This window comes from Sturnira hondurensis, unplaced genomic scaffold, assembly GCF_014824575.4.
Source record: "Sturnira hondurensis isolate 20B ecotype Veracruz unplaced genomic scaffold, ASM1482457v3 Scaffold0004152, whole genome shotgun sequence".
Lineage (NCBI taxonomy): Eukaryota > Metazoa > Chordata > Mammalia > Chiroptera > Phyllostomidae > Sturnira > Sturnira hondurensis.
This window is the reverse complement of record NW_028076783.1, coordinates 1,464,079-1,477,921: the sequence shown is the minus strand read 5'-3', so window position 1 is coordinate 1,477,921 and position 13,843 is coordinate 1,464,079. Positions and strand designations below refer to the sequence as shown.

The window sequence follows — 13,843 nt, the reverse complement described above, 5'->3', positions numbered from 1 at the left end:
GGAAAGAATACTGTCTTCTCTTTTTAAATGGGATGTGCATTTTCTTCCCACAGAAAAAGCGTACACTGAAGGGCTCCATTGAACTCTCCAGAATCAAATGTGTTGAGATTGTGAAAAGTGACATTAGCATCCCCTGCCACTATAAATATCCTTTTCAGGTAAGCATATCATGCCTGAGGGGACTGGTTCTCCATACCTTCCATGATGGTTGAAATCCTCAGTCATTGTAAGAGAAGGTGAGACAGAGATGACTCTGGTGTAGACCAAGTAAGACTAAGAATGAAAGAACATTGCTGTGTTTTTTCAATTACTCATTCATTCATTCAACACAGATTAAGCACAAAATCCTAAAAAGTTGTCATTCCTCATTCCCCTTTCCCTACGTCTTCCCTATCTCAAGGAAATTCCTAATTACTCTGCTCCAGGCCTGGGGCAGGGGTGGAGGGGGGAGAAAAAAAACTACCAAGGGCCCTAACCCTTTAGGTCTTTAAGTGCAATTTATTCATGATTTGAGGTGACTGATGGCAATTCTTGTTAGAAATTGCCTGGAGGTTCTGGGATGAAAAAGAATCAGATTTTACCATCAGAGAAGTATCTGTAATTATACTATTTAATACAGTAGCCACTAACCACATGTGGATGTTTAAATTTAAATGTGAATTCACTTAAATTAAACAGTATTAGAACTTTAGCTCTGAGTCATATTAAGACACATTGAATGAATATACACTTCACGTGTTCAATAGCCACACAGGGCTAGTAGCTACGATGTTGGACAGCACGGATGATAGAATAATGCCATCGTTACAGGAAGTTCTATTGGACGGAGCTGGTGGAGAGCATCTTTAGTTTTTAGGTTATGACATTGTCTAAATCTAATCACCACTCTTGGCATTTGTGCCTCTCAGGAAGTGGGTACCTCCTTGCACATCCTATGGTATCGTCCTTGTTTAACAATCTGAGTGTTACAGAAAAAGACTTTTTTCCTACTAGAAAGGTAACTTCCATGGGTTGGAATTTTTAGGGCTGAAAGTAAAAGGAATAACATACATTTTCCTGTCATTAAAATTCCAATGACAAACGAGTGCATGAAAAAAGACTGGTGAAATCAAACAAGATCTGTAGTCTACCAAACAGTATTGGACCAGTGTCAGTTTTCTGGTTTTGAAAATGTGCTGTGGTTATCACTGGGGAAAGATGGTAAAAAGTACCCAGGAACTCTGTACTATTTTTGGAACTTCTTGAGAATCTTACATTATTTCAAAATTTGAAGTTCTTAAAATCCTAAGTACACATTTGTCATCTAATAGCTTATTCTTTTATGTGCCACAAAGTTTATATTTTCTAAAAAATTAACATGAGAAATAAAGGTGCTGTCAAGAGGAGAACTCTTTCTTCAGCTGTTTTAACTTAGTGATGGCTTACTGATGACATTGAACCCAAGACAAGTAGCCTAAGCTGTAGAGGTTCAAGCTGTGTCTGCACGGCACCCAAACGTCTGGAGGGTCCCCTGATCATCCAGAGTTTGCCTTTCTGACAACCAACACTGAGACCCCACACTTGGCCCAGTAAACCAGATGGCTTATCAGTCATCCCACTCTGGGCACACTGCTCACCTTGAACTCTGTATGTGTCTCCAGGTTGTGCACGACAACTACCTCCTGTATGTGTTTGCTCCAGACCGTGAGAGCCGGCAGCGCTGGGTGTTGGCCCTTAAGGAAGGTAAATTCATCCCCTGTGTGACTGAGTCCCTGAGACCCCTTGATTTTCCAGTAGGCTTGGGTTCCACATTAGAACAAAGGGCAGCCAAGGGTCAAACATTTCTCCCTTTCGGCATTGGTAGAAGGTCCCAACCTTTTATTCTGGACCCAAGAGGCAAAAACCAGTACAGGGCAGGGTCAGCCAAGTCCAGCTCATCACCTGTTTTTGTAAGGTTCCAAGCTAAGGATGGTTTTTATACTTTTAAATGGTTTCATTTTAAAGGGTTATACAAGTACCTACAAAATATATCGCTTTTGCCTGTTGGTGAGAAACCTAGAATATTTAACAATCTGGCCCTTTAAGAAAAAGTTTGTTGACTTCTGTGTATGTTGTGAAGAATATAAGCGTGGACCCTGCAGTTAGATGACCTGGGTGAGGGTCCTGACTCTGCCACTTACTAGCCGTTTGCGCTTGGGCAACTTCCTCAACTGTTCTGTGCTTCAGTTTCCCCACCTATTTTTAAAAGGGGGTGTAGGAGGGAATAATAATAGTGCCTGCCCCCAGTACTGCTGTGAGTAAAGCCCTTGGAACTAGCCTGGCCCATCATCAGCACCCAATAAATGTGAACTAGCTTTAAGTGTTTTTAGAGCGTCGGTGAGGGTATTTCTTAAGGCTCGCCTTTCTGAAAGTATAATTAAAACCAGCACAGTGTTTAGGTCCCTGGGATGTTGAGCCGGGCTACTAAAGTGAAAATCCCAGCTCTCAATGATTTGAGCAAGTGTGACTATGTGACTTTGAGCAAGTCCCTGGACCTTTCAGTATCTCCATTTCCTCAGCTGTGAATTCTGACTAGTAACACTCATGGGGTTATTGTGGGAATTAAATGGGTTAGGACACCTCACACACATAGTAGAACACCAAAAGGAAGCACTCAATCAGTACTGCTTTTAATATTATTTAGCCTGAAGCCCTGGCTTTGCAGGAGAACTAGGTTCCAATACTAATCTGTCTCTAAGTAGCTATGGGGACTCAGGGTAAGCCAGCCATTTGAAATCTCAGGAGTCACAATGCCCCTGAAAAATAAGAATAAAAATGCAAGTCTTATCAGCTTTCAAATGACATATGAACAGGCAAGTGCTGGGAAAACTGGAAAGTGCTCTCAAGTATAACAGTCACAGAACAAACGCTAAAGTAGAAGTAATCAGAACACTGAAGTAAACACTAAAGTAAAAGTAATCACAAGGGCTCCAGCTATGAGCACTGGCCGTTCTCCTTCTGTGAGGGGGCTTTAACTCATAGGATATTAAAACTAGAGGCAGCACTGAACATAATCTGTCCACTTCTCTGGCTTTTATTTTATTTATTTTTAGCAGTAGAGTCTTGTGTTTTTTCCTATCATAACCATACTTAAAGCTACAAATCTAGAAGGAGTAAAAACTCTTCTGCTGGTACCAACCTCTTTCAGAAACGAGGAATAATAACAGTTTGGTGCCTAAGTATCACCCCAATTTCTGGATGGACGGGAGGTGGAGGTGCTGTGCCCAGCTGGAGAAGCTTGCAGTGGGATGCGCCCAGTACGATCCAACCAAGAATGGTAAGACACTGAGGATTCCCTTTCTTCGTGACGAAATAAATGACTTCTCTACTAGTAGGAGGTAAACGCTCTCAGCTTCCAATCATCACAGATGTCAGAGATTAAATGCAAAATTCTACATTTCCAGAATTTTCAGGGGGATATCATCTGCCTCTACTGCCACTACCAGTTTGTTGATTTTTTTCCACCATATCTATACCTCTGGTCCTTAGACTAGGAGCATCAGTAACATCTGAGAGGGAGTTAGAAATGCGAATTCTCTGGCCCCATCCCAGGTCTTCTGGACCAGAGTTTGTATTTTAACAAGATCCCCAGGAGATTCGTATGCATAGTTATGTCTGAGGAGCACTAATAAAACTTTCAAGTTTGGAAATTTCAATGGCATGGTCTACTGAAATCTTAAATCTAGAGATAGCCTTACAAAGTATATTGACACTTATTTTTTATGTCATCATCACATCATAGCAATGTTTAACTACACCAGTTCAACTCTATATACTTGGAACGGGAAGAAAGTAAAAACAAGACAGCTTATTTTGCTCAGTGGCTTCTCCCTACCTCCCCTTCAAACTTGCCCACAATCTCAGAGAAAAAGAGGCCACAGCTTATCTGCAAAGTGAAAACAAAAGAAATTGTTTCTTGGCCTTTGAGGGTCAAAAGCCCAGGCCCTGGGGATTGGAGTACCAGTCAATTTTACTTTATGTGATGACTTTGGGACCTGAACCCACAATGAAAGGCAGCTCCTTCTAATGCACTTTTATATGTAATATTCTCCAATTTCTCTCAACCATCTGGGGTAGACGATGTTACATCAAAGAAAGAGAAGAGTTGAGCAGTTTGGTACGTTCAAGGTCACACAGCTGGGAAGTGCTCTCCACAAAGCCATTATTGAATAGGGATGATGGATCAATCATGCAGATTGCTTTGCTCCCATTCCCCTCTCCTCTCAACTTCTCTTACCTTAGTTACCTTTTCTCATCTGCCAGTTTCTTTCTGGCGCTAAAACCCAATGCTGCAGATTGACAACCCAAGGCGGATGTGCTAAATCTAACTCATGGCTGGGTTTTCCGTGGCTTCTTGAGTCATAGCCCCCTTTAGTACCACTTTAAAAACCACTACTTCTCACCCTCCACCTTGGAAGGGAAAGTTCAAGGTTACCAGTCCCTTGGCCCAGAAGAATACTATTTATCTAATTTCAGAAGTCAATGGTCCTCTGCATTAGCCCTGTTGACCATAGCCGTGAAGATGAGTATTGAATGGAGAGGAAATGGAAGGTTTTGAGTGGAATCCACCACAATGACAGGGTGGCTTGCACTGGCCTCAGTGAGTGAAAACCCTTTTTCCAAACCCAGAAATCTGGTCTCCAAATTCCTGCCAGCACCTTGCTCTGGGGCCCTCAGATGAGTCACTTGACCATTAAGGACTCTAGTGTCCTCAACTCTGAAATGGTAAGAGAAATTTTAGGGAGGCTAAGATAAAATATTCACTAAGCCCCCTTCCAGTTTTGAAATTCTTGGAATCTGTACTTCCATTTACTGTCTCTACCATGCATGTCACAGCTGTTCCCCCTCAGGGTGCCCTGTGCCTCCCTCCGCTGAGTGGTGGGCACATGACTGAGGTGTGAGGACCATCTGAACAACTCACCAGGATGACACTTGGGGAGGCTGGTCACACTGAGCTTCTCCCCACATGAACCCAGGGCCTAACCACTGGACAGTCGCTTTGCCAATGGTCCTGCTTTTGCATTGCCACCTACAATTACGTCCCCATCCCAGCACGTACTCATTCTCCTCTCTCTGACCCATTTTAAATAACCTCATGCACCACAGCTGTGACAGGATGCAGGGCAAAGTGTCCAAGAAGCACACTGCACTGTGCACACAGCACATGATCATCGGCTCTCAGCGATGGCTTACAGAATTCTGGTGTTGGGCACACCTACAGGGCAGGGCCCAAGACCACAGATCTTTGGGGTGCAAAGCACTTGGGATGAGTCCCAGCCCTATCACTTCTTTGCCCACATATATGAAGTGTGACTTCATATATGTTACTTAACCTGAGTCTCTGAGCCCATTTCCTGGCCTGTAAATGGGGACAGTGATAATAAGTAGCTACTTTGTTGCGTTGTGGTGAGCCCTGGGTTGTGCAAAGTTTTTAGCACAGCTGCTGGGTCTTACTGAGCTCTCAATAAATGGCAGTTGTGTCTACTAGTCTTTCTTATTTGTGGACAGAAGAATGGGAAGCAGTATGCATGTGATTGGGTAAAAAGGGACCCTGCTATACCCGAGTGACAGCAACACTTATTTCTGCAACCAGAACTGGCCCTGATCCCACCACAGCCTTGCACAGAGGGTGAGGAAGGAAGGGCAGAGCAAGGTCAGAGGAAGAAAAAGACCCGTCACAGAATATTCAGGGCCAGCAGGGAACGAGGCCATACCACCGGTAGGCGGTGCAGCTGGGGTTAGAATGCCAGTCTCCGGGCTCCAAGTTCAGTGTTGAATAGGAATCATACTTGCTATTAAGCTGGTTTTCCTTCTGTGAATTGCATTCCCAATGCCCCACCCTGCCCTTGCTCAAGGAGTTAGCACAAGGGCTGGGCTCCAGGGTCTGTGTGAGCCTCCTCTTACCACATCCCTGACATGGGCTGTACAACTTCAAGTCAGTCTCACGCAAAGCTGAGGGACTCGCCACCTACTTCTGCAGCCCTGTCTTCTTATCTCTGATTGAAAAAGAAATAGAAGCAAGTGGAAGCCTGTGTAGTGGCTCCTGTATGACACCCGGACACCCATGCTTGGTCCATTGATCCCAGGCCTGACCTTTCAGTGTCTCAAAGGAGAAATACTGAGAGACAGAGGTGAAGAGATGATAGGAAAGAGAGAGGAAAAGGGAGAGAAAGAAGAGAGGCAAGAGAAGGAACACAGAGAGGAGAGATAAAGGGAGGGAGACATGGCAACATGGAAACACAAAGAGGTACACAGAGAAGGGGTGTCGGTGCAGTGTTTGGAGGTGGCAACAGGAACACGTATTCAAAGGTGTTAATGTAACTAAAAGTGGATTTCTGCCTCTCGAAAAGCAGCCCAGCCACCTCCCCCTCACCCGCCCCCTCCTCAAGCCACAACAGCATCAGGAAGCCAGTGAGTCACGGGGCTCCTGAGTCACCCATCCCCACTCCTGGGTTTAGCAGGTGGCAGGTGCTGTCGTGGAAGGCTCCAGGCTCTAACCCCCCTGTCAGAATCTTGGGAACAGGCTTTGCCCAGGACCACAGCAAAAGAGGCCCAGAAAATTGGCGTCTGGAAATTCCTGGCATCTCCTAGAAAATGAAATCGGGAACTGCGGGCTGAGACAGACATGAGAGAGGTCCCGCCAGGGCCAATATTTGTTTCTCTGGGTCCCACCATCTCTTCGGGGCCCCTTTTCTCCGAAAAGCCCCCTGCCTGCTCACCTCCGGTTGGGGATGTTCAGTTTCAGGCTCATGTTCTTCTTCTGTTTTTCTTGTTTCAGCTTCAAAGAAGCCTCTTCCTCCTACTCCTGAAGACAACAGGGTAAGTGGGAGCAGGGCACGGGGGGCCCACCGTGCTGCACGCTGCTTGACAGGCCTGTTCCTACCTGCATTTTTCCTGCCTGCCTGGATTTCTCAAATCCTTGGCAGATGCAATAAACTTCGGTGATTCAGCTGAACTCAGTACATTGGGCCTGACCAGTCCCATGGGTCTGTCCACATAAAAGGACCCCTCAGCTGCTAAACCTTCACCTGGCTTTATCCACCCAAGAGACACTTATTAGTACCAAATTGTGTGGTCAGCCCCCTGATTGCTTGGAAGCATAAGAGCAGCTCACATCTATGTAAAACTGCAGTTTTTCTCTATGTAGAGGCACTTTGGAAGCGTACATTTGATGGTTTATATTTCTCAAAGCACTTCCCCACTTTTCCTACCTGTTTCAAAACTCCCTATCAGTCCTGGTCACTTAAGAGAGTTAGACTTTGAAACCTTGGGCAATCAAGTCCCAGGAGCAGTTTTGAGACTCTCTCAAGGCCATTCAGTCACTTCGGAGCCAAACTAGTCAGCTGCTCAGTTTTTGGTGGGGTGGTCTCTAATTCAAGGGGCAGTTCTCTAAGTCTGGTCCGCAGGCCAGCAGCATCAGCACCCCCTGGGAGCTAGTTAGAAATCCAATGCAGATTCTCAGGCCCCACCCCAGGCCTCCTGCCTCCAAAACTCTGGGGCAGGGGCCCTGCAATCTGCATTGAAACAAACCTCCAGGCGACTTTGAGGCACACTGAAGTTTGAGAAACGCTGGCCTACCACACTTTCTTACAAGACTTAGGTGATAGCAAGCCAACTCTCGGGGAGCTATTTAGTCAAGAAGACAAAAAAAAAATAGGAGAAAGATCAGCCCTCCCGTTATGGTCATATCCACAGCAAACCACATTTTAGTAACTGCCCTTTAGTTCTAGGACCCACTGATTCTGCTTCCCCGTGCGTCTTCCTGAAGCTTGAGCTCTGCTCTTCTCCCTCCAGCCAATAGGTTGACATGTCAAAACCTGGCAGCTTCCCTGTGACAGAAGTTCTAAATATCCCAAAGTCTCAGGCTGGGCTTTAGATCTGTCGTCAGCCTCACAACACGAAACAAGCGTCCTGAAGTTGGAGCAGAAAATGACCCCTCGCCCCTCTCCTTCTGTTGATTTTCTAAAGACTATTTCACCCTACCTCTTGAAGACATAGTTCGAAATCTCACCACCATGGCATGTAGACAGTTCCCCCCCCACAGTCTTATCGAAACTCACACCTTTGCATCTTAAGCCAATTTGTCCTTGTCTTATTGTATTATCAATAGTAAAGGTGAAGGCCAAAAACACTGCCTGCCCATCTCTCTCTGGAGTCTGCCATTTGGCTCTTGAAGACTTCTCAAAGGAGCAGCATCCACGCTGGTTCAGCCCGCTGACCATAGGGCCTTTGCAATCACTGCTCTGCTTTCAACCACACGTCTAAATCCATTGCAACATTTCTCACCTGGAACCACTTGAATTTATTTCTCCCTTCACCTTTGTGCCCTGTCCCCTGATGGGTGACAGCATCTTGAATGGGCATCTAGAGACACTATATATTTTTTAAATATTTTATTTATTTATTTATTTTTAGAGGGGAAGGAAAGGAGAGAGGGAGAGAAATATGAATGTATGATTGCCTCTCGTGTGTCCCCTGCTGGGAACTGGCCTGCAACCCAGGCCTGTGCCCTGACTGGGAATGGAACTGCAATTGTGTGGTTCTCAGGCCCACGCTCAATCCACTGAGCTACACCAGCCAGGACTTAGAGACACTATATTTTTAATCCAGTTTGAGCTAATAGGCCTGATGCTCTGTGTGAGAGAGACCATGGAACAGTCATATCCTTCCTTTATCTTCAGGTGCCTTCAAACACAACTCCTTCTTCCATTAGCTCTTAGGACGAAAGCCCCAGGCCCACCAACTCTTGTTCATAGGACCCAATATACCACCTCACAAGCTCCACAAATATCTAGGCTTCAAATTCCAATGTGGGCTCAGCTGGGATGACATACTTCATCAGTATGGCAAGTCTTTTTTATTTTAAGGTTAGTATTTTTATGCAATCAAATAGTTCAAGTACTCAGAGAACTTTTTGCCTGTAGAACAAGTCTCATTCTGCCAGCGACGGCAGTCTCTTCCCTTGTTTGCTCTGTCACAAAAATCTGCCACCCCATAGCGGGTGTGCCCTTCCTGAACTTTTTTTTGCCTTACAGCCTCCTCTTCACATCCTCAGTAGCTCGGCCTAAGAAAGGTACTGGGAAGGAGAGACATAAGCAACAGGGCCCACGAGAGGAAGGAGGGTACCCATGTGCTAGAGTAGAAAGAGCAGGAAGACTAATCCCAGTGCTAAACTGGGTCACGTCCATTTCTCCTTCTGGGACTCGGTTTCCCTAGTATAAACAGAAGAGTGAATTCAGTGATCGCTCAGAGGAATTCTGGCCTACAATCCTATGGATCTGGGCAAACGCACAAATCAAATCAGAAAAGCACAGACTACATGATTTAGGGTTGATTACATCACCTTCAAGAATGCAATGCTTCTGGCAAAGAGGCTGTAACGTGTGACATGATACAAATGGAGAAATCAGCAGACTTCTGTGATGCTCACGTGGCTGCTTGGAATTCACTCTGCTCAGAACATATCGTGTAGAATGGGAGGGCTGATGAACTCCAGGCATTGAATGTCTTTGTGTTACATTCAGCACCGCGACCCTAACACATAAAGAAAGCCACCTAGAGGAAAGAGGCTATCTAACAGAATACCCCTGTGAGTTGTAGGAACTGGTATTTGACCCAGCACCCATGCAGGAGCCAGTTACAGCTCAGGGACTTGCTGACCTCACTCTGCAGTTTACATCCTTTCTGCATCTTTGCTTGATTTTGCTGTCTCCTTCCTCCAGCGATCACTCCACGAACATGAAGAAACCCTGGTCATTGCCTTGTATGACTACCAAACGAGCGATCCTCAGGAACTCGCGCTACAGCGCGATGAGGAGTACTACCTACTGGACAGCTCTGAGATTCACTGGTGGAGAGTTCAAGACAAGAACGGGTAAGGCATCTTTGTGGCTGCTGTCCAGCGTTTGAGGTGAGGTGGGAACAAAGAAAATCCTGGGGTGATTTGTCCTGCCTTGCTCAGCAGGACCACTGCACTGAGTTAGGGCAGGGGAACAGAGGCAGAAGGAAGAGGAAGGCAACTTTTGTTGAGGGATGTCGCGCCACTTCTCAGATGTGGCTGGGAGGCGGTCACTGGCTGTGCTTGCTCCCTGCATCCCAGCAAGCCCTCTCAGCCCCTACACTCACCTAAAAACCACCTGGGATTTTCCTACTGAAATACTGACAGCTGCCATTTGAGAGATTGGCGATTTGTTCCACAAAGAAGCACTATATCAGCAACAGGTTCCAGACCACCTGGCCCTGCGAACACCAGAGGACCTTACTCAGGAATCCATCCTTTCAATCCACTGACACCTATTTAGTACACCTGAGGTGGGAAATTTCTCCCCCTAGGTTTCGATTTCCCAAATGAGAGTTTACCCTTTGTTCAGTGGCCTGTGGAAAGGCTTAACTCTGCACTTTAAAGGGCTTTGAAGAGGACACCCAGAGGCCAATTGGCATGTGGGAATCCCCCCTGCCCTCTGCTTTGTAATAGTGCCATGCCTCGGAAAGTCCGCCGGAGGGCACGACGGAAGGGCTGGACTTCGGTGTCAGCTGCTCTTGTTGCTCTGACTTAAGGGGCTTTGAAAAAGCCCCTTAACCTTTGTGAATGCTTCTCCTCACCTATAAAACGCAGATGGTGCTATCAGCTTTGACTGTCCCAGAATGCTGAGACGATAAAAGTGAAAGGGCTTTGTAAATGCCACATCTACACACGAATGAAGAGAATGACCGTCATTAGCTAACCCAGGTTTGGTTGGCATATCAAAACACGGCTATTCTATTTGAAAGCAAAAATAGTACTTTGACCTATTAATACAATTGTAAACACATGGTGTGACAAAACTGATATAATTAAGGGGAATTCCCAAAGACAGAAAAGAACTAACAAATTTCAGAACAAGTTGACGGCCATCAGTTGGCACTGGCTGCAGTGAGCACTGTGTTAAGGAGGATTCTGAGGCTGGACATTCCAGCTCTCTAAAAAAAAAACAAAAAAAGAAAGAAAAGAAAAGCATGCCACGACTGACTAGCAATGTCAGCCACAGGCACAGGAAATGAGATGATCATAGCATATTCAACATCCCCATTCACGCTTTCTTCAAACTTCAAAACAGTTCTGTGAAATACAGTCCACCTTCTCCATAACCATAATCACTAGACTGGAAAATGGCAAAGCACTTTATGGGGGAAACAGCAGTAAACTGCCAGGCATCCTTTGATAGACTGGCAGGGTGGGGAGGGACTCTGTGTGTAATCTAGTTTAGGTCCCTCGTTTTGTGGTTGCAGAGTCAGAGGGCAAGACAGGGAAGGACATTGTTCTCGCCTTGTGGGAGTAAACGCAACAGTGAATGTGAAAGCACTTTGGAAAGTAGCAATCTACACACACGAATGTGCAGTGGTTTGATGCGCTTATTAGTCTCCTAATCTTTGGTTAGGCACAATTATTTACTCCTGCTTACAAGAGACTCCCACCCCCGAATCCAACATGGCTTTATCCTTTTTTCTCATGTTTTACAATTCATATCTGAAGGAGCTCAATTAACAAAAAATATTCGGGAGGCCTTCAATTAAAAACTACAATGTCAATTGGCAGTATCTTTTGGCACTTGTGGTTGGAAAGTAATTTTTTAAATATTTTAATTATTTGGGTTTCCTGACTATAAAATAGTAGCATTCAAGTGGAAAAAGCAGTGATTAGCACACTCAGAAAAATGTTTCCTTATAGAAAATGGAGACTGCATATCGATCTTTTTTTTCCAGTAGAGGAACGTTCACAATAAGGACAATAGCAAGCAGCACTTTTTAAGCAAAATAGCCAAGTCTTATTTATCATGGCTCATATTTTAGTGGTAAAGCTTTAGCCTTTAACAGATAGCAAGTTGCTGTTATTTTTAGCAAGGCTTTTATTCTGAAACTTTAAAATGTCTTATCAGGAATGACAGATAACACGAGGCTCTCTCATCTCTAAGTGACTTTGGTGATCTCAACTTCTAAAATAGAGATGTGAAATGATGAGTCCTATATCAGTCTAAACACTGATTTCTCTTTTAACAGGCATGAAGGATATGTACCAAGCAGCTATCTGGTGGAAAAGTCCGCAAATAACCTGGAAACCTATGAGTAAGACAATGTATTTATTTTACAAAAACATGGCACGAAGGAGCCCTCCTTAGATTAGAAATAAATTACTTGTTGACTATAGCATTACCAGGCATTTTCTCTCCCCCCCCCCTACTCTGATCCCTAAATAACGGTAAAGGAACCCTTCAAATAGGAGAAAGGGGAGGGTATGTGTACTCACCTGCCCTTTTACCAAGAGGATGTTTCTCAGGTACCTGTGCAGATTGTAGTAAAGGAAAAGACTCTTCTGGAAATACTAGGAATATTGATCTTAAATGAGAAGAAAAAAAAATACCGTGAACCCTGGATCCAACACAAACTCACTTAAACATAGTTTAGTGCGTCCAATTCCAAAACGGCAGACACATAGGTATTAAATATTTGCTAGTTTGTGTTGTTTATTTCAAGCTACCATTTAGAAGCATTCACGTGGATATAGTTTCAATGGAACTACTTAAAGTTTAATAAAATAAAATTATAGTGTTCAGAGTACTCACCAAGTATACAGATTTCCCAGCTCAGCTGCTAAAAGACCCGGAAGCAATAACAGCCCCGTAGCAATGTGTACACCTGGATCTTGACTTGTAAATGACACTTCCCACTATAAAGATCAGGAGTTCTTGGAGAAATGGTTTGGGGATTCAGAGATGGAGCAGAGAAAGAACAAGATGAACTTGGAACATCTTATTGCACCAAAAAGTAAAGAAGTAACCAACTTTTAAAAGATGTTGGCATGTCAAACAAACACAGAAGTCAGCTTTAATATGTTCCTTCTCACCAAATGGTCCACCAAATGGACTACAATCCATGGAATAAAATAAGAATCCACAAGAAATAGATAGCTTGATAGGTAAATAAATAAGAAGAAAAATAAATAAATGAGAAGAGAAAGTTCTTTCTTACTATAGAATTTCAACTAAAAAATGTAGAAGGAATGATAGAGTTTAAAAAATCAATATTTCGTAACTCAAAGTAGCAACTGACTCAGGCAAGAATCCATCAATGAATATCACAATTAGGGGGTGAATGTCTCACATTTACATAGTCTCAAAGTCTCTTCTGATCAATCACTTGTTAATAAGAAAGTGCAAATACCTGGCAGACTGCATCTTAACCCAATAATCAATAATGCAACAGACAGACATTGTGTGTCTCCTGACATGATGCGTGGAGGACACAATATCACTTTCACGAAATCCCTGCAAAGGTGTGTAATCTCGGTTTAGTCATGAGGAAATGGGAGACACATCCAAAGTGAGGGGTGTTCATAAAGTAATCGGCCTGTGCTCCCAAACATGCAAATATCATGAAATATACGAACAGTTGGGGAATTGGTCCACGTTGAAGGAGACTAAAAGGACATGGTAACTAAATGCACTAGTAATTCTGGATTGGATCTTGAATCATTAAAAAAAGTTATAATACTTATTATTGGGACAGTTGATGAAAGTTGAACAAGGTCTTAAATAATAGTATTGCATCAATGTTAAAGATTCTGATTTAGATCATTGTATTATGATTATATAAGTGTATACTCTATTTCTTCAAAGTACATACTGAAGTTTTTAGAAATAAAAGTCTAATTTCAAATGGTTCATAAAAATATATATATTTATCTATCCAGAGAAAATCATAAAGCAAATGTAAGCAATTCGTTTACCTGGGTGATGTATATATGGGAGTTCTTTTATAGTATCTTACAACTTTTCTATACATTTGAAAT

General features: G+C 43.8%; 1 protein-coding gene across 1 annotated transcript in view; it reads left to right on the top strand.

Annotated features, from left to right (window-relative positions):
* ITK (IL2 inducible T cell kinase) overlaps positions 1–13,843 on the top strand; it is a 54,841-nt gene that overhangs the window by 18,737 nt on the left and 22,261 nt on the right. Inside the window, exons 2-7 of the mRNA XM_037044817.1 lie at positions 54–158; positions 1,641–1,722; positions 3,167–3,295; positions 6,797–6,837; positions 9,741–9,892; positions 12,055–12,120. Of these exons, the coding sequence (XP_036900712.1) occupies positions 54–158; positions 1,641–1,722; positions 3,167–3,295; positions 6,797–6,837; positions 9,741–9,892; positions 12,055–12,120 (575 nt within the window). The remainder of the gene's footprint in view (positions 1–53; positions 159–1,640; positions 1,723–3,166; positions 3,296–6,796; positions 6,838–9,740; positions 9,893–12,054; positions 12,121–13,843) is intronic.